Genomic DNA, 20,855 nt, shown 5'->3' with positions numbered 1-20,855 from the left:
AATGAAGGGTTGGATTGATGTTTATATTAAATATTGTAAATGAAGGGTTGGATTGATGTTTATATTAAATATTGTAAATGAAGGGTTGGATTGATGTTTGTATTAAATATTGTAAATGAAGGGTTGGATTGATGTTTATATTAAATATTGTAAATGACGGGGTGGATTGATGTTTGTATTAAATATTGTAAATGAAGGGTTGGATTGATGTTTGTATTAAATATTGTAAATGAAGGGTTGGATTGATGTTTATATTAAATATTGTAAATGAAGGGTTGGATTGATGTTTATATTAAATATTGTAAATGACGGGGTGGATTGATGTTTATATTAAATATTGTAAATGAAGGGTTGGATTGATGTTTGTATTAAATATTGTAAATGAAGGGTTGGATTGATGTTTATATTAAATATTGTAAATGAAGGGTTGGATTGATGTTTATATTAAATATTGTAAATGACGGGGTGGATTGATGTTTATATTAAATATTGTAAATGAAGGGTTGGATTGATGTTTGTATTAAATATTGTAAATGAAGGGTTGGATTGATGTTTATATTAAATATTGTAAATGACGGGGTGGATTGATGTTTGTATTAAATATTGTAAATGAAGGGTTGGATTGATGTTTATATTAAATATTGTAAATGACGGGGTGGATTGATGTTTGTATTAAATATTGTAAATGACGGGGTGGATTGATGTTTGTATTAAATATTGTAAATGAAGGGGTGGATTGATGTTTGTATTAAATATTGTAACTGAAGGGTTGGATTGATGTTTGTATTAAATATTGTAACTGAAGGGTTGGATTGATGTTTGTATTAAATATTGTAACTGAAGGGTTGGATTGATGTTTGTATTAAATATTGTAAATGAAGGGTTGGATTGATGTTTGTATTAAATATTGTAACTGAAGGGTTGGATTGATGTTTGTATTAAATATTGTAACTGAAGGGTTGGATTGATGTTTGTATTAAATATTGTAAATGAAGGGTTGGATTGATGTTTGTATTAAATATTGTAACTGACGGGTTGGATTGATGTTTGTATTAAATATTGTAACTGACGGGTTGGATTGATGTTTGTATTAAATATTGTAACTGAAGGGTTGGATTGATGTTTGTATTAAATATTGTAAATGACGGGTTGGATTGATGTTTGTATTAAATATTGTAACTGACGGGTTGGATTGATGTTTATATTAAATATTGTAACTGAAGGGTTGGATTGATGTTTGTATTAAATATTGTAAATGAAGGGTTGGATTGATGTTTGTATTAAATATTGTAACTGAAGGGTTGGATTGATGTTTGTATTAAATATTGTAAATGACGGGTTGGATTGATGTTTGTATTAAATATTGTAACTGACGGGTTGGATTGATGTTTGTATTAAATATTGTAACTGAAGGGTTGGATTGATGTTTGTATTAAATATTGTAACTGAAGGGTTGGATTGATGTTTGTAATAAATATTGTAACTGACGGGTTGGATTGATGTTTATATTAAATATTGTAACTGAAGGGTTGGATTGATGTTTGTGTTAAATATTGTAAATGAAGGGTTGGATTGATGTATGTATTAAATATTGTAACTGAAGGGTTGGATTGATGTTTGTATTAAATATTGTAAATGAAGGGTTGGATTGATGTTTGTATTAAATATTGTAACTGAAGGGTTGGATTGATGTTTGTATTAAATATTGTAAATGAAGGGTTGGATTGATGTTTGTATTAAATATTGTAACTGAAGGGTTGGATTGATGTTTGTATTAAATATTGTAAATGAAGGGTTGGATTGATGTTTGTATTAAATATTGTAACTGACGGGTTGGATTGATGTTTGTATTAAATATTGTAACTGAAGGGTTGGATTGATGTTTGTATTAAATATTGTAACTGAAGGGTTGGATTGATGTTTGTATTAAATATTGTAAATGAAGGGTTGGATTGATGTTTGTATTAAATATTGTAACTGACGGGTTGGATTGATGTTTGTATTAAATATTGTAACTGAAGGGTTGGATTGATGTTTGTATTAAATATTGTAAATGAAGGGTTGGATTGATGTTTGTATTAAATATTGTAACTGACGGGTTGGATTGATGTTTGTATTAAATATTGTAACTGAAGGGTTGGATTGATGTTTGTATTAAATATTGTAAATGAAGGGTTGGATTGATGTTTGTATTAAATATTGTAAATGAAGGGTTGGATTGATGTTTGTATTAAATATTGTAACTGAAGGGTTGGATTGATGTTTGTATTAAATATTGTAAATGACGGGTTGGATTGATGTTTATATTAAATATTGTAACTGAAGGGTTGGATTGATGTTTGTGTTAAATATTGTAAATGAAGGGTTGGATTGATGTATGTATTAAATATTGTAAATGAAGGGTTGGATTGATGTTTATATTAAATATTGTAAATGACGGGGTGGATTGATGTTTATATTAAATATTGTAAATGACGGGGTGGATTGATGTTTATATTAAATATTGTAAATGACGGGGTGGATTGATGTTTGTATTAAATATTGTAAATGACGGGTTGGATTGATGTTTATATTAAATATTGTAAATGACGGGGTGGATTGATGTTTATATTAAATATTGTAAATGACGGGGTGGATTGATGTTTATATTAAATATTGTAAATGACGGGGTGGATTGATGTTTATATTAAATATTGTAAATGACGGGGTGGATTGATGTTTATATTAAATATTGTAAATGACGGGGTGGATTGATGTTTATATTAAATATTGTAAATGACGGGGTGGATTGATGTTTATATTAAATATTGTAAATGACGGGGTGGATTGATGTTTATATTAAATATTGTAACTGAAGGGTTGGATTGATGTTTATATTAAATATTGTAAATGACGGGGTGGATTGATGTTTGTATTAAATATTGTAAATGACGGGTTGGATTGATGTTTATATTAAATATTGTAAATGACGGGGTGGATTGATGTTTATATTAAATATTGTAAATGACGGGGTGGATTGATGTTTATATTAAATATTGTAAATGACGGGGTGGATTGATGTTTGTATTAAATATTGTAAATGAAGGGTTGGATTGATGTTTATATTAAATATTGTAAATGACGGGGTGGATTGATGTTTATATTAAATATTGTAAATGACGGGGTGGATTGATGTTTATATTAAATATTGTAAATGACGGGGTGGATTGATGTTTGTGTTAAATATTGTAAATGAAGGGTTGGATTGATGTTTATATTAAATATTGTAAATGACGGGGTGGATTGATGTTTATATTAAATATTGTAAATGACGGGGTGGATTGATGTTTATATTAAATATTGTAAATGACGGGGTGGATTGATGTTTGTATTAAATGTTGTAAATGAAGGGTTGGATTGATGTTTATATTAAATATTGTAAATGACGGGGTGGATTGATGTTTATATTAAATATTGTAAATGACGGGGTGGATTGATGTTTATATTAAATATTGTAAATGACGGGGTGGATTGATGTTTGTGTTAAATATTGTAAATGAAGGGTTGGATTGATGTTTGTATTAAATATTGTAAATGAAGGGTTGGATTGATGTTTGTATTAAATATTGTAAATGAAGGGTTGGATTGATGTTTGTATTAAATATTGTAAATGAAGGGTTGGATTGATGTTTGTATTAAATATTGTAAATGAAGGGTTGGATTGATGTTTGTATTAAATATTGTAAATGACGGGGTGGATTGATGTTTATATTAAATATTGTAAATGACGGGGTGGATTGATGTTTATATTAAATATTGTAAATGACGGGGTGGATTGATGTTTATATTAAATATTGTAAATGACGGGGTGGATTGATGTTTCTCAACTGCAGTTCGAATAAAATCATCAGTCTCACGTTTAATCCCCTCCTGGTGATTGACGTGACCTCCGGGCCAATAGGAAGACTGGGGAGGGTCTGGCGGATCGATCAGTTGGGTCGTCCTCCAGCCAATGGGAGTGTGTGAGGGGCGGGGCTTGCGGCACCGAGTGGGCGGGGCTGAGCCCGGATCTCCCTCATTGTCTGAAACTGCATCATTTTTAAACCTGATTGATCTCAAACTCCAGGAGAAAAATGTACCTTTCTGTTGTGTCTTTAAACAGATGAAACCCTGCGGTGTGCAGCAAACAATTCATCATTTGTTAGTCAGTGAATTAATTCAGGACTGTCAGCAGGGATTATTTGATGAAATAGCACAGTGTAGTGATAAAATGCAGTGGATGTTTTGTAGATGGATCGTCAAATGATGTTTCATAAGGTGCCATAAAGGAGGCTTGTTGATACAATTATGGCTCACGTATTAAAGGGAGTGGGGCAGCGTTGAAAGGAAGTTGGATTCAGGGCAGAAAAGAGAGTGGTGATTAATGGATGTTGTTCAGACTGGAGGGATGTGAACAGTATTGTGTTCCAGGGTCTGTGTTTGTCGTGCTGTCCTTACTGCCCCTTTGTAACTTGCTGCTTCCACCTGCACTACTTCCTGCCCTTTCTAATTTAGTGTCACCTGAAAACTTGGATATAAAATTCTTTGTTTCGTCATCCATGCCATTGATAAATATGGTGAAAAGTTGAGGCCCCAGAACAGATCCCTGGGGGACACCACTTGTCACATCCAGCCAATCTGAGTCCGTACCTTTCTTCCCTATTCTCTGGCCCCTATCTCCTGACCAATTCCCTACCCGTCAACAGGTTGCCTCCAATTCTGTGCACTCTCATTTTTGCCAATAATCTTTTGTGCAAAATCTTTTGGAACACCTTCTGGAACTCCCTGTAGACAACATCCATTGACAATCCCTTATCCATCTTATTAGTGAAACCAAATCATGGAATTATACAGCAGAGGAGGCCATTCGGCCCATCGTGTTTGTGCCAGCTCTTTGAAAGAGCTATCCATTTCGTCCCACTCCCCTGCACTTTCCCCATAACCCTGCACATTTCTCCTTTTCAAATATATATCCAATTCCCTTTGAAAGTAACTACTGTATCTGCTTCCATCACATTTTTTGGCAGTGCATTCCAGATCATAATAATGTGCTTAGGAAGTCTGGTAAAGGGCAGGAAACAGATAGTAGTCATTAATGGATGGTCTTTCGACAAGAGGGATGTAAACAGTGGTGTCCCCCAGGGCCAGTGTTGGGACTATTGCTCTTCTCAATATAAAGAAATGATCTGGGCTTGGGTTTATGGGGCACAAGATGAAAATCTGTAGATAATGCCGAAAAGTGACCAGGGCAAACTGTAAGTGACTTCATGTGTGACACCCGCAGGTTAGCAAATGGGGCAGGTGGATGTTAGACGAAATTTATCGCAGAGAAATACGAGGTGATAGATTTTGGGAGGAAGGAAAAGAGATGAAATTTACATTAAATGGTAAAACTTTAAAAGGTGTAAAGGAACAGAGAGATTTAGGGGTGTAAGATTCTAGCTAAAGCCTTGTCTTATTAATTAGCAGGTCCGAGAGTCTAGTGTTAGCAACTTTAATACTTTATTAAGAAATACAAGATGAGCAGATTCTCTGTCCTCTACTGTATCTTATATTGATCCATCAATCAGAGTAAACATACAAGTCCCGTGTGTCCACAGTAACTTACACGAGGTCAGCCCACTGGATGGAACCTCGGGCACCCTGAGCTTGTTCTCCGGTGTCTCCACTCCCGACTGCCCCCTTACATCAGTATCCCTTCACTTTTATACCCTGTTGTGATTCATCTCTGTCACCTGACTCTTCTTTGTCTTCTCTGCTGAGTTTAGGCAGGAAGTGAGGAAAAAGCAGCTGGAATTTCCCTAATCTGTGATTTACAAGGACACGTTCCTTGGTTCCCAGCAGTTACTTTTCTTCAATAATTTTCTCATTATCCCTAAACTACCCTGCCTTAATGTTAATTATGTTATTTCTTAGACTTTCACAATTATAGGTACAAGCATCCAACATTCTAATCTATTCCATTACTCACTCTGGTTTAAGTTTCTATTGTGGTTAATAACAGACAAACTCCTGTTCTTTCTCCTTATCTGATCAGAGTTTCCAACTAACCGACTGTGGAATGGAATGTCTTATCGGTGTTGCCATGGTGACCTGTCTGCAGCGAAGTGCCTGTTTGAGTCTCTAACTCAGACTAAACTTCTCTTTCCCATAATACACATTGTATCAGATATGTTATGTATTTTAGTCATGTTATGTTAATATGTCTAAAACTTACAAAGTGTTCAGAGACACAAATCTTTAAAAGTGGGAGGACAAGTTGATAAAGTGGTTTAAAAAAGCACATGGGATCCTCAGTTTTACAAGTAGGGGTATAGTTAGTACAAAAGGTCAGAAGTCATGTAAACCTGGACAAATCATTGTTAGGCTGCAGTTGGAATATTTTCAAGTTTTGGGTATCTTACATTAGGAAGGATGTCAAGGCCATGGAGAGGCTGCAGAAGAGATTCACTGAGATGATACCAGGGATGAGAAGCTTTAATTATGAGGAGAGACTAGAGAAACTGGGGCTCTTTTCATTAGAACAAAGAAGGGTAAGAGGATCAGAGGGAGGTGCATAAAATTTGATTCTGGACACTGTCTAAATGTGTTAGAGACACTCACTGTCCCCCAGGATCTGTGTCCTCGGAAGGAGCTGAGAGTTTTATCTTATCATCTTCAGGTTAAATGTTGTGCACATCGAGGTGAGCACCCAGTGTCAACATTCTCCAGTAAGGTACAGCACGGGTTACATACAGAGTAAAGTTCCCTCTACACTGTCCCATCAAACACTCCCAGGGCAGGTACAGCACGGGTTACATACAGAGTAAAGTTCCCTCTACACTGTCCCATCAAACAATTACAGGGTAGATACAGCACGGGTTGGATACAGAGTAAATCTCCCTCTGCACTTTCCCATCAAACAATCCCAGGGCAGGTACTGCACAGGTTAGATACAGAGTAAATCTCCCTCTGCACTTTCCCATCAAACAATCCCAGGGCAGGTACTGCACAGGTTAGATACAGAGTAAAGCTCCCTCTACACTGTCCCATCAAACACTCCAGGGCAGGTAGAGGGAGCTTTACTCAGTATCTTTCCCATAGTACACATTATATGAGCCATTTTATGTCAATGTATTTTTGCCATTTTATGTTGATATATATCAGTCTTTTAACATTCTTGCCCTCAAGAGTGGTGGAAGGAGATTCAATAGTAAATTTCAAAAGGGAATTGGATGAATACTTGAAGGTAAAAAATTTGCAGCGCTATGGCAAAAGAACGGGGGACTGGGAATAATTGGATAGCTCTTTCAAAGAGCCAGCACAGGCACGATGGGCCGAATGGCCTCCTTCTGTGCTGTAATATACTGTGATATTGTGAAAACCTATTCAGAGTTAATTCCATCTGTGGCAGTTTTCAGAATTTGAAGAGATCCCTTTAAAGAGTGAGATATTTGGCAAAAGTAAAAATAAACTTCACTGGAGACAAACAATCAGCAGTATTTTTACTCCCCCTTCATGGACAAGTGTGAATTTGACCCTGCACCCTTTGATTTATTTGACATTTATCCAGAATATTAACTCCAGCCCAATTATAAGGGTTATTCACATCAGCAGAAACAAATCCCAACTGCCAGAATGAACATGGTTCAGTCCTGAATGTGATTAACAGCAGGAATAACAGTAGAATCCAACCCCTGCAGTCACATGTGAACTCGCTGGTGTGTCAGCAGGTTGGATGACTGAGTGAATCCCTTACCACACACGGAGCAGGTGAACGGTCTCTCTCCAGTGTGAACTCCCTGGTGTGTCAGCAGGTTGGATGACTGAGTGAATCCCTTTCCACACACGGAGCAGGTGAACGGTCTCTCTCCAGTGTGAACTCGCTGGTGTGTCAGCAGGTTGGATGACTGAGTGAATCCCTTCCCACACACGGAGCAGGTGAACGGCCTCTCCCCAGTGTGAACTCGCTGGTGTATCAGCAGGTTGGATGACTGAGTGAATCCCTTCTCACACACCGAGCAGGTGAATGGCCTATCCCCAGTGTGAACTCGTTGATGTGTAAGCAGGTGGGATGAACGAGTGAATCCCTTCCCACACACGGAGCAGGAGAATGGCTTCTCCCCAGTGTGAGTGCACTGGTGTCTCAGCAGATCATTTCTGCTTTTAAAACTCTTCTCACAGTCAGAACATTTAAAAGGTCTCTCATCAGTGTGAACAAGTTGGTGTTCAAGCAAATGGGATAATTGACTGAATCGCTTCCCACAAATGGAGCAGGTGAACGGCTTCTCCCCAGTGTGAACACGCTGGTGTGTCACAAGGTTGGATGAACAAGTGAATCCCTTCCCACACACGGGGCAGGTGAATGGCCTCTCCCCAGTGTGAGTGCGTTGGTGTTCCAGCAGATCATTTGTCCTTTTGAAACTCTTCCCACAGTCAGAACATTTAAAAGGTCTCTCATCAGTATGAACTCGCTGGTGTGTCAGAAGGTGGGATGACTGAGTGAATCCCTTCCCACACACGGAGCAAGTGAATGGCCTCTCCCCAGCGTGAACTCGCTGGTGTGTAATAAGGGTGGATGACTGCCTGAACCTCTTCTTGCAGTCAGAGCAACTGAACGGTCGCTCGTCAGTGTGAATTTGTTGGTGTTTAATCATTTCTTTAGAGCTTTTAAATCTGTTCCCACAGTCCGAGCATTTAAAAGGTCTCTCCCCAGTGTGAACTCGCCGGTGTTTAATCAGTTCTTCAGAGCTTTTAAAGCTATTCCCACAGTCCGAGCATTTAAAAGGTCTCTCCCCAGTGTGAACTCGCTGGTGTCTCCTCAGGCTGGACAACAGAGTGAATCCCTTCCCACACACGGAGCAGGTGAACGGCCTCTCCCCAGTGTGACTGCGTCGATGAGTTTCCAGATGGGACGGGTAATTGAATCCCTTCCCACAGTCTCCACATTTCCACGGTTTCTCCGTGGTCCGGGTGTCCTTGTGTTTCTCCAGGTTGGACGATCAGTTGAAGCCTCGTCCACACACAGAACACGTGTACGGTTTCTCCCTGTGAATGGTGCGATGTTTTTTCAGGCTGTGTAACTGGTTAAATCTCTTTCCACAGTCAGTGCACTGGAACACTGTCACTCGGGTGTGTGGGTCTCAGTGCTTTTCCAGTCACACTGATGTTTTAAATCTTTTCCCACAGACAGAACAGACAAACATTTCTCCTCCCACATTCAAAGGCCAATGATATTCAGGTCCTGATGATTTGAGTGACTCTGTCAGATCTTGATGTGATGTTTGGTTTGAGCTTCCAGTCTGCAAATTCTCCCCTTCTAAAAGGAGTTTACAAAATTCATCACTGTAAGTACAGGATAGAAATTCAGAACAGACACATCTTGTTTCTATAAAACATTTTTTCCTCTCTTGTTCCTCCAAAGCTATAAATCCCTGTCCCACACTCTCCCTCCTCCCTGTGCTGAAATCAAAACACATTGCTCCATTTCCAACTTTTTCCCTCTATTGAAGGTGCTGACTCTGACTGGGTTCACTTCTACAGTCACTGGTTCCCCTCTCTCTCCCCCCCTGAAGGTCCTGACTCTGACTGGGTTCACTTCTACAGTCACTGGTTCCCCTCTCTCCTCCCCTGAAGGTGCTGACTCTGACTGGGTTCAGTTCTACTCTCATTGGTTGCCCTCCCTCTCTCTCCTCCTCTGAAGGTGCTGACTCTGGCTGGGTTCAGTTCTACACTCACTGGTTCCCCTCTCTCTCCTTCCCTGACGTTGTTGACTCTGGCTGGGTTCAGTTCTACACTCACTGGTTCCCCTCTCTCTCCTTCCCTGACGTTGTTGACTCTGGCTGGGTTCAGTTCTACACTCATTGCTTCCCCTCTCTCTCCACACCTGAAGGTCCTGACTCTGACTGGGTTCAGTTCTACACTCACTTATTCCCCTCTCTCCCTCCCCCTGAAGTGTTGACTCTGGCTGGGTTCAGTTCGACACTTCCAGGTTACCCTCCAGAAGAGATGAGGTCAGTGACAGTCTGGGATATAAAGGTTTGATGTTCAATATTGGGATCATTGCCCGGGGATGGCAGGATGCGCTCAATGACCCATCACCATTTCTCCTTCATTTACAGATGTTCCCTGACCGATCACCATTTCTCCATCTTCTACAGACGCTCCCTGACAGATCCCCAATTCTCCTTCATTTACAGATGCTCTCTAACCGATCACAATTTCTCCTTCATTTACAGACGCTCCCTGACCGATCAACATTTCTCCTTCATTTACAGACGCTCCCTGACCGATCAACATTTCTCGTTCATTTACAGACGCTCCCTGACCGATCACCATTTCTCCTTCATTTACAGACGCTCCCTGACCGATCACCATTTCTCCTTCATTTACAGATGCTCCCTGACCGATCACCATTTCTCCTTCATTTACAGACGCTCCCTGACCGATCACCATTTCGCCTTCATTTACAGACGCTCCCTGACCGATCAACACATCTCCTTCATTTACAGACGCTCCCTGACCGATCAACATTTCTCCTTCATTTACAGACGCTCCCTGACCGATCACCGTTTCTCCTTCATTTACAGACGCTCCCTGACCGATCACCGTTTCTCCTTCATTGACAGACGCTCCCTGCGAATTACCAGTTGTACCCCGCATCCGCGGGCCTTTTGTTGTGGCCGGAACGAAATGCGAAAAACCAGAACTCGGCGCGGGTGGGTGAGGATAATGTTCACTGCTTTATATCCGTGCCCGGGCCGCACTCGGTGTTTGTAAACCCTGAGCCCGGTCCCCGGGGTTTATTAACCCGCTCTCTCCGGTCCTCTCTCCTGCACCGACCGCTCCGATTCCCGCAGCCTCCACTAACCGCGCATGCTCAGGACACACTGCCCAACAATGAGCTTCTACTGCGCCTGCGCTCTGGGCTCCTCTGATTCAGATAGGGCACATTCTGAACCGCGCTGCATGCTGGGTGATATAGCCGCCATTGATGACCTTAATCTCCTGTCTGGCCGCAAGAGAATGGAAGCAGGGAGAAAGCGTTTGGACCGACGAAAATGAAATGAACCAGAATCCCATCGTTTGGTGCCATTAAAACCGTCATAAGCACTCAGCGTAGACGCGCCCCTGCTTTGGTGAACTCCGGAAAGATTTTTTTCCGGTAACTTTTATTAATTTTGTTTTATTAAATGTTGTAACTGACGGGTTCACTTAATGTTTATCTTCCATCTCCACACCAGGACCGCCAGTCTCACCATTAACCCCGCCCTGGTGGTTAAGGAGAGTTCTGGACCAATAGGAGGAACAGAAATCGACTGGCGGACCGAGCGGGTGGTTGACCCTCAATAGAGTAAAGATCCTCTCCACTCTCCCATCAAACAGTCAAAGGGCAGGTACAGCACGGGTTTGATACAGAGATATTTGTGTGTATATATATATATATATATCAGTATCGAAACGAAGCAGGGTGTCTATTCATTCCGCTCTCTACAAATTCCATCGTCTCTCAATGCCCAGCATCTTTCTTTCCCTCTGCACGCGATGGCCCGTGAAGCTGGCAGAATCTTGTCTACCAGTTGCTTCAAATTAGACATGACAGCCCTGCGTTCCGTGTGCCTTTCCCCGGAGCTGCACTGATCAGGTGCGTAAATTTTGGAAATGGAAACAGTTACACCAGCAGCTTGTGGTCGTATTTCCCCTCACTCTCCATTTCATGTGTCTGCCTACCCGCACTTCGTGCTGTCATTGTCTGAACAAGTCTTTGGTGTTCTAACAGTAAATGCCATTTTGTGCGAGCAGCTTCTCTGGGGCGAAAGTGACCTGAATTTGAAAGAGACACGTGAAAAAGACAGCGTTGGTCTGCTAGCTTGCAGTAACATTGCGGCAATTTCCCTGGTGGTCTTTTCGTTAGCATTCGGCGCTTTCACTTCCGTTCATCTGGATTCGAAAACGTGATTTCCTTCGTGCAGTTCAAACTGGCACCAACCAAACTTCCCCTACTGAGAAATGTTACCATCTTTGAACTGTAGCTCCTGGTGCCAGAACAGTCACTGTTATCATTAGCCTTTGACATATCTCCTTGTACTCCATCTCCTTAACAACACTAGATGGTCAGATCACCGCTTTCATCAAAGTGAATCCCAGTGTGAAAAAAATGCACAATTTCAAAGCTAAGCAACGTGTGCAGGATTGGAAGGAGAGTGCGAGTGGGGATATTGGGCCTGGGGAGTGAGAACATCTCTTGAGCATTAAGACATTCAAAGAAGCAGGGAGATGAGATCTTTGAGTATATTTATCCGGGCATCTGCAAAATTGTCTCTCCATGCCCAGTATTTTTCTTCCGCTCTCTTGCTTTCCAGGTAAGGTTTTTTTTTATCGTTAAGTCGCTGTGTTTGCATTAGATATCTAATTCACCGGTATCTGGAGGAGCAGAGGAAGCTGGAGGAAAAGACGTGACAGAAGCAGAAGGTGAAGGCATGTGAAGCGGGCAGAATCTTGTGTGTGCCAATTGCTTCAAATGAGGAATGACAACCTTGCACCTTTCCAAGGTGCTGCCCTGATTAGATGCGTGCGTTTTCTAAATGGATACAATTACAGCATCAGTTTCTGGCAGTATTTCCCCTCACTGTCCATTTCATGTGCCTGCCGTCCCGCAATTGGTGCTGTTCTTGTCTGAACAAGTCTTTCTTGTTCTTTCATGGCCGGCACTGACACGATGGGCCGAATGGCCTCCTTCTGCACCGTGAATTTTCTATGCTTCTATGTTCTAAAAGAAAATGCCATTTTGTGCGAGCAGCTTGCCTGGGGAGACCTCAATTTCGAAGACACAAGTAGGAAAGGCCGGGTTGGTCTCCGTGCTTGCAAGAGCCAGGTCGCAGTTGCCATAGTGATCCAGTGGTTAAGATTTGGCGCTTTCACCGACTGTGGTCTAGGTTCGATTCACGGTCAGTAGAACATGACTTTCTTTCGCGCTGTTTGATCTGGCACCAACTAATGTCCCTCTAAAGAGCACAAGGCTCGCTCCCGACCACCATCAGCCTTTTCGGTAGCCGATCATTCTTTAATCTTACAACCCATTAGTGCGACACACAATGCACTTTCTTGCCTTGTATAAAGTGCCTATTTTAAAAAAAAAGTCGTGCCGCTGATCAAAGTCTCTGTGAAGTTTTCTTGCCATTTCTGTCAAGATTTGGAAAAGACCCGCTGCCTGATACTTTAATTGTCGCCAACCTTCAACTGTATCTTACAGTGTCAGAACAGTCACTGTTCTCATTAACCTTTGATGTTTCTTTTTGCATTACAACCCCTTAACATCACCAGTTTATCACATCACTGCTTTCTTCAAATTGAATCCCAATGTAAAAAAAAAGCACGGTTTCAAAGCTAAAGAAGGTGGAAAATATTGGAAGGAGAGTGTGACTGGAGATAATGGGCCTGGGATAGTGAGAGCATCTCTTGAGCATTAAGATAGTATTTGAAAGACGCCAAACCAATCAAATCCCTCTAATCATCATCAGCCTTTTCACCACCACTGCTCCTGCCTTAACAGCCAGCAGCCGATCATTCATTAATCTTACAATCCATTATAGCGATATACAATGCACTTTCTAGCCTTTTGAAAAATGCCTGCTTTTTCAAAGTCTGTATGAAGTTTTCTTGCCATTTCTGTCAAGATTTGGAAGAGACCTGCTGTCTGACACTTTAAATGTTACCAACCTTTAATTGTAGCTCACACCAGTGTCCGAACAGTCACTGTTATCATTATCGTTTTATGTGTCTCGCTGCACTATACCTCCAGAACAACACAAACTTATCGCTGCACCGCTTTCTTCAAATTGAATCCCAGTGTGAAAGAATGGACGGCTTTAAAGCTAAGCAACGCGTGCAAGATTGGAAGGAGAGTGCGAATGGGGATAATTGGCTTGGAACACTAATCTCTTGAGCATAAAGGTTTTCATTATCTGGAAGAAGAACAGAGATGAGATCTTTGTGTATAATTATCAGTATCGAAAAGAAGCAGAGTGTCTATTCATTCTTCTACCTACAAACTCCATCGTCTCTCAATGCCCAGAATCTTTCTTTCCCACTCACTGCTCTGCAGGTAAGGATTGGTTTCATTAATTTTCTGTGATTGCATCAAACATCTAATTCACCTGGCAGATATGGCCTTGCCTTCGAGTCACAAGTCATTCCACCATGCTGACACCATGTTAACAACTCAAGATAAGCTGTTTTATGTTCATGGAAAGCATTCAAGACAGTTTTCTAGAGCAATATTTTGAGGAACCAACTAGGGAACAGACTATTTTAGATCTAGTATTGTGTAATGAGACAGGGTTAATTAGTAATCTTATAGTAAAGGATTCTCTGGGGAAGAGTGATCACAATATGATAGAATTTTATATTGAGTTTGAGGGTGATGCAGTTAAGTCCGAAACTTGGGTCTTAAATTTAAACAAAGCCAATTACGTAGGTATGAGGGGCGAGTTGTGTAAGGTAGATTGGGAAATTAGATTGGATGATATGATGGTAGATAAGCAATGGTAAACATTTTAAGAAATAATTCTTAATTCTCATTGAATATACATTCGCTTGAGGATTAAAAACTCTACTGGAAAACTGGTCTAACCGTGGCTAACTAGAGAAGTTAATGATAGCATTAGGTTAAAAGAGGCTTACAATATTGCCAAAAAGAGTAGTAAGCCTGAGGATCGGGATTGATTTATAAATCACCAAGACACTTATAAAGAGAGAGAAAATGGAATATGAGAGTAAACTAGTGAGAAATATAAAATAGATTGTAAGAGCTTCTACAAGCATGTAAAAAGGAAGAGATTAGTGAAAATAAATGTGGGTCCATTGGAGGCAGAGACAGGAGAAATTATATTGGGGAATAAGGAAATGGCAGAGACAATAAACAAATAGTTTGTATTTGTCTTCACAGTAGGAGACTCAAAAACATACAGGAAATAGTGGGGAACCAAGGGCCTAATGAGAGTTAGGAAATTAAACTAATTAAGATTAGTAAAGAAAAAGCACTGGAGAAATTAATGGGACTAAAAGCCAACAAATCCTCTGGACCTGATGGCCTACATGGTAGGGTTTTAAAAGAGATGGCTGCAGAGATAGGGGATGCATTGGTTTTGATGTTCCAGAATTCCCTAGGTTCTAGAAAGTTCCCCATGGATTGGAAGGTGCCAAATGTAACCACGCTATTCAAGAAAGGAAAGAAAGAAAGCAGGGAACTATAGACCAGTTACCCTGACATCAGTTGTAGGGGAAATGCTAGAATCTATTACTAGAGATATGGCAACAGAACACTTAGAAAATCATAATATGATTAGGCAGAGTCAACATGGTTTTATGAAAGGGAAATCGTGTTTGACAAATTTATTCGAGCTTTTGAGGGTGTAACTGGCAAGGTAGATAAGAGGGAACCATTGGATGTAGTTTATTTGGACTTTCAGCAGGCATTCAATAAGGTGCCACACAAGAGGTTGTTATGGGATTGTGGGTAATATTGTGGGTAGCATGGTTTGTGGATTGGTTGACGGACAGAGAACAGAAAGTCGGAATAAACGGGTCATTTTCGGGTTGGCACATTGTAATTAGTGGGGTGCCATGAGGATCAATGCTTGGGCCTCAGCTATTTACAATCTATATCAATGACTTAGATGAGGGGACCGAGTGTAATGTATCCAAGTTTGCTGACGATACAAAGCTAGGTAGGAAAGTAAGCTGTGAGGAGGACGCTAAGAGGATGCAAAGTGATATAGACAGGTTAAGTGAGTGGGTGAGAAGTTGGCAGATAGAGTATAATGTGGAAAAAAGTGAAATTATTCATTTTGGTAGGAAGAATAGAAAAGCAGAATATTTTTTAAAAGGTGAGAGACTTAGAAATGTTGGTAGTCAGAGGGATTTGGTTGTCCTTGTACACCGATCACAGAAAGTTAACATGCAGGTACCACAAGCAATTAGGAAAGCAAATAGCATGTTGGCCTTTGTTGCAAGGGGGTTGGAGCCCAAGAGTAAGAATGTCTTGCTGCAATTATATTGGGTTTTGGTGAGACACACCTGGAGTACTGTGTACAGTTTTGGCCTCCTTATCTAAGGAAGGATATACTTGCCTTAGAGGGGGTGCAACGAAGGTTCACTAGATTGAATCCTGGGATGAGAGGGTTGTCTTATGAGGAAAGATTGAGTACAATGGACCTATATTCTCTGGACTTTACAAGAAAGAGAGGTGATTATCATTGAAACCTATAAAATTCTTAGAGGGCTTGACAGGGTAGATGCAAGGAGGCTGTTTCGCCTAGCTGGAGAGTTTAGAACTACAGGTCATAGTCTCAAGATAAGGGGTCGGCCATTTACGGCCGAGATAACGAAAAAAATTCTTTACTCAGCAGGTTGTGACTCTTTGGAATTTTCAGTATATTCGAAACTGAGATCGCTTGATTTTTGGAAACTAAGGGAACATGAGGTAGGAAAGTGGAGTTGAGGTCGAAGATTGCCCATGATGTTATTAAATGGCAGAAGCAAGCTCAGAGGGACCGTACGGCCTACTCTTACTCTTACGTTGGTCTGCTGGAAAGACATAACTGTCCAGCTGTTTTAAAGTTTTTAACCTAACAAGTGTTTTGAACTTTAGTCTAAAACAAGGATTTGAATTCTGGGTCCTCCGATCGCTACCATGTTTTAAAACTCTGACGCTCTACCAAATAAGCTGCCTAGGGTCTCGATTGCGCAAGCTTCCATCACGCAAATTCATGGTAGGACTCTGAATTATTCCTTGTAGACGTCTAACTAGGGTGAAGGTCCCTTTTATAAAATTCTCAGCAACGTGTTGAGGAGAATCCTTGTTTCTGTTGAATCTGATGTAAGAAACATGGACAGAGAACTCGTGAGTTTACAATTCTTCTTGTTTGTGCCAAATGTCTTGTCATTCGTTAGCACCAATTAAAATAAACACTTTACCCAATGGCTCAAAGTTAAACATGTCCCATCGGGAGCTGGAGAAGGCCTCTCGAACGTTCAGCCGATCAACAACCGAGAGCTGGATAATTTCACCCGTTACACAGTGACACCAGGCAGCAGATTTCCCTTCCGAATTGTCCCTACACGACACTTCAAACCGATGAGTACCTGCTTCACGGAAATAAGAATTGTGTGCTTGGTTTTTAGATTTAAAGATTTCGTACTGGCCCCTTTGCCATATCAGCTGTCGCCAATCGTCCCCTCTCCCTCCTATAAACAAGTAAACTGGGTGGACCAGAGGAACCTTAGTGTTAACATGGGAATACGAAGAAGTCGATGCGTTATGGAATATACCGGTTGTACCTTGAACTCTGATTAAAATGTTCAGAAGCTGAACTGCTATAGGTGAGGCGCGAACCCACAATCTCGGCATTTACAAGTATAAGAACCAGGATACCAACCGATTCCGCCACTAAAGTCGCGTATGAGCTACACTATCAGTGGTCCCGCCAAACAGTTTAATTTTCGGTCTCTCAATTATTGCTTCGTGATTCTTCTCAAACAGAAGCTTCCAACCAAGAGGCGCTTCGTTAAACATCCGCAGTGACCTTTAAAAGCCGTGGAATCTGAAACAAAACACCAGACGATAAGAACTTTTATTTATATTATTAGCTTAAGGACAATATTTTTCATGGAACTTTAAGGAGGATTTGGGGAACGTGGGAGCTGAAACTAAGAAACTCTTTCTCGGCTGTCGGTGTCTGACGAAATGGACGTTATATCATTTGGAAACCGAGGCTCAGAACTTTCTCCTGGAGAAGTGTGACAGGAGATTGTGATCAGTGGCAGTTGCCGGGGAGATCCAGAGGAGAGGGAGAAAATTCAAAGTCACAGCTGTGACAGATCACGTGCTCCGCTTATCTGTAATATTTAAAAAGTAATGTACAGTACAGGGCAAATCGATTTGTTATCGGCTATCAAAAATACCAAAAGACACGGGTTCACAGGCAGATTTCTAAAGAGGGAACGGATTTAACCGCCAGACCGAAATCATTCCACATGATTCTGAAGCGCCTTGGGGAAAACGGCAGTGCGAACTGTTATGTTCGTGTCATGACTTGAAAGACCCTCCAATTACCGACAGTATCTTTCAACGAGTTGTGCAGCAAATCCGCGATTGAAGCCGCTTTGCAGTTGCCAAACGTGTAGGTGACGATATTGAGATTGATAAGGATCGATTACAATTATTTAAAATTTCACCGTGTGTACCGAAAATTGACCGCAGAATCGAGTTTTTCCCACAAGTGATGAATTGAAGGGAAAGGCGCAACAAGCAGGTCGGAGAAATGAAAACGTGGATGAAATTTGCACGAGTGAAAATCCCGTATGTTGGAAGACTCAGTCCCCAGTGGTAGAGAGGATTGGTATTTCGAGCTGTTTTACAGCTCACACACACACCATTGGCTCATTTTATCATCTTCAACACCTGATTCACATCACCACTTAATCTTCGATAAACAAGAAAATACAAACCTTGTCTGTGCAACCTGTCCGCATAATTTAACCATTTTAGCCGCGGTATCATTCTGGTGAATCTGTGCTGCCCCCCGTCAAGGCCAATATATCCTCCCGGAGGTGTGGTGCCCAGAACTGAATGCAGTACTGTAAATGTGGTCTCAGCAGAGTTTTATATAACTGTAACGCAACTTCCACCCCTTTGAACTCCAGCTCCCTTGAGATAAAGGTCAACATTCCATTCGCCTTTTAAATTATTTTTTGTACCTATCCAAGAACTTTTAGTGATTTTTGCACTTGGCCTCTGAATATCTCCGCTCCTCGCTTCTCACCATTTAGAAAATACTCTGATCTATCTCGCTTACGACCAAAGCGGACGACCTCAAACTTCCCAATATTGAAAGTTTGAACGGTCTGGGGCTCTTTTCTACAGAAAAGAGAAGGCTGAGGGGTGACAAGTATAGGACTTCAATATTATGCAAGGGTTTGATCGGTTAGACATAGAAAAGATGTTTGCACTTTTGGGGTGGAGACTCCAAAACTTGGGGCCATGAATAGAAGATAGTCACTAATAAATCCAATATGGCATTCGAGAGAAACATATTTACCCAGGAAGTCTTTGCAACTCGCGAGCACAAGGAATAGTTAAGGCGAATAGCATGGATGCATTTACGAGGAAGCCAGATAAAGACATGGAGGAGAAAGGAATATAAAGGGTTTGCTCATACGGTTAGATGAAGAGGGGTTGGAGGAGGCTTGTCTGCAGCATAAACACCAGCACAGTCTAGTTGGACCGAATTGTCTGTTTCTGTGATGTACATTCGATGTAAGCTACATCTGCCACAGTTTTACTAACTCACTTATTCTATCAATTTCCCTTTGCAGATTTATGCTCCCATCTACAATACTTACTGTGCCATCTAACTTGGTGTCATCGATAAACTCGGATAGACGGCTCTCTATTCCTTCATCTACGTCATTTATACATATAGTAAATAGCTGATGCCCCGGTACAGATCCCTGGGGGACATCACTAATCACATCCTGCCAATTTGAGCACAGACCCATTATCCCTACTCTGTCTCCTATCTCCTAACCAACTCCGTACCCATGTCAAGAGGTTGCTTGAAATTCCATGTGCTCTCATTTCTGTTAGCAGTCCCTTATGTGGTACCTTATCGAATGCCTCTGGAAGTCAATATACATTTAACATCCATAATCTACCACATTAGTTGCATCTTCAAAAAGTTCAGCTAATTTCGTTAGACTTGATTTACCCTTTATAAATCGATGCTGGTTCTCTCTGATCAATTCATATGTATCCAAGTGCTCACTCATTCTTTCACTAATAACAGATACTGGTAACTTCCCCACAGCCGTCACACTAATAGGTCTATCATTTCCAACTTTATCTCTCCTGCCCTTCCGAAATAATGGAGTGACATTGGCAACTTTTCAATCCATGGAACAATTCCAGAATCATGAGAGTTTTAAAGATCGTGAATAAAGCACGTACAATTTCCTCACCTGCTGCTTATAATCCCCAGGGGTGGTACCCATTAGTTCCTGGAGATTTGTCTATTTTTAGTCTAATTATTTTCTCCATTACTATTATTTTACTTATACGGAATCCCCTTGGTTTATTTTCAGTTTTACTCGTGTCTCTGGTACATTATCCTCATCCTTTTCTGTGAGTATTTAGCAAGTCTGCTGTTTCCAGATTTATAATTACAATATCACCTCCATCTGCCTGCAAGCGGCCCACTTTACTCTTAGCCACCCTTCTTTCTCTTAATATACTTGTAAAAGCCTTGAGAGTTTTCCTTAATATCTCTCACAAGTTTTTCTCGTTGTCCCTTTCTGCACCTATTAAAATTGTTTAGTTCCAGCACCACATTAAAAAACACTTCGCTGTGAAATTTGCTTAATTAATTCTTCAGTGCCAGCGCGAGAATTGTCTGATCCCCTAATGTATTTAATGTAACAAACACCAACACACACATAGTCATCCGTGTATCAACCCACTGATGGACACAAAGATAAACACAGCCAGAAACACAGTCAGTATCGGGATTCACAGGTAAAGGGGGAAGCGAAATAAACAAAGATAAAACAATCTGAACCCGCAACAGAATGTGACGTGTACCTGATAGATATTAATAAGAGAGGTGGGGAATGATATCGTGAATTGGCTCTGTGGCTTAGTTAGTGAACGTGCCTATATAATGGACAGGAAATTTTGCATACAACTCCCAGCAGTGCCTTTGTGTAATTTATGATATTTACCTAATTTGAGAATTTAAGTAACAAAAAAAAACACAATGCGGGATTTGTATTTATTCAGGAGCCAGCAGGGAACTGATATC

The 20,855-nt window shown here is 40.8% G+C and overlaps 1 protein-coding gene and 1 long non-coding RNA gene across 3 annotated transcripts in view; both read right to left on the bottom strand.

Moving 5' to 3' along the window:
* Positions 1-10,867, bottom strand: part of LOC137320277 (zinc finger protein 436-like) — a 107,804-nt gene extending 96,937 nt beyond the window's left edge. Inside the window, exons 1-2 of one of the 2 annotated variants that reach the window (XM_067982062.1) lie at positions 10,644-10,867; positions 7,757-9,316 (exon numbers count right to left, since the gene is read on the bottom strand). In XM_067982062.1, coding sequence (XP_067838163.1) covers positions 7,757-8,654 — 898 coding nt within the window. In that variant the 5' untranslated portion in view covers positions 8,655-9,316; positions 10,644-10,867. Of the gene's footprint in view, positions 1-5,511; positions 9,317-10,643 lie in introns of those variants that run through there. The other variant, XM_067982060.1, reaches the window with a different exon arrangement.
* Positions 1-20,855, bottom strand: part of LOC137320280 (uncharacterized) — a 410,687-nt gene that overhangs the window by 335,774 nt on the left and 54,058 nt on the right. The gene's annotated exons all lie outside the window — the stretch shown is intronic.

Source organism: Heptranchias perlo, chromosome 3 (genome assembly GCF_035084215.1).
Source record: "Heptranchias perlo isolate sHepPer1 chromosome 3, sHepPer1.hap1, whole genome shotgun sequence".
In the NCBI taxonomy this organism is placed as follows: Eukaryota; Metazoa; Chordata; class Chondrichthyes; order Hexanchiformes; family Hexanchidae; genus Heptranchias; species Heptranchias perlo.
Note: the sequence above shows the minus strand (reverse complement) of the source record. Positions and strands in the feature narration are given on the sequence as shown.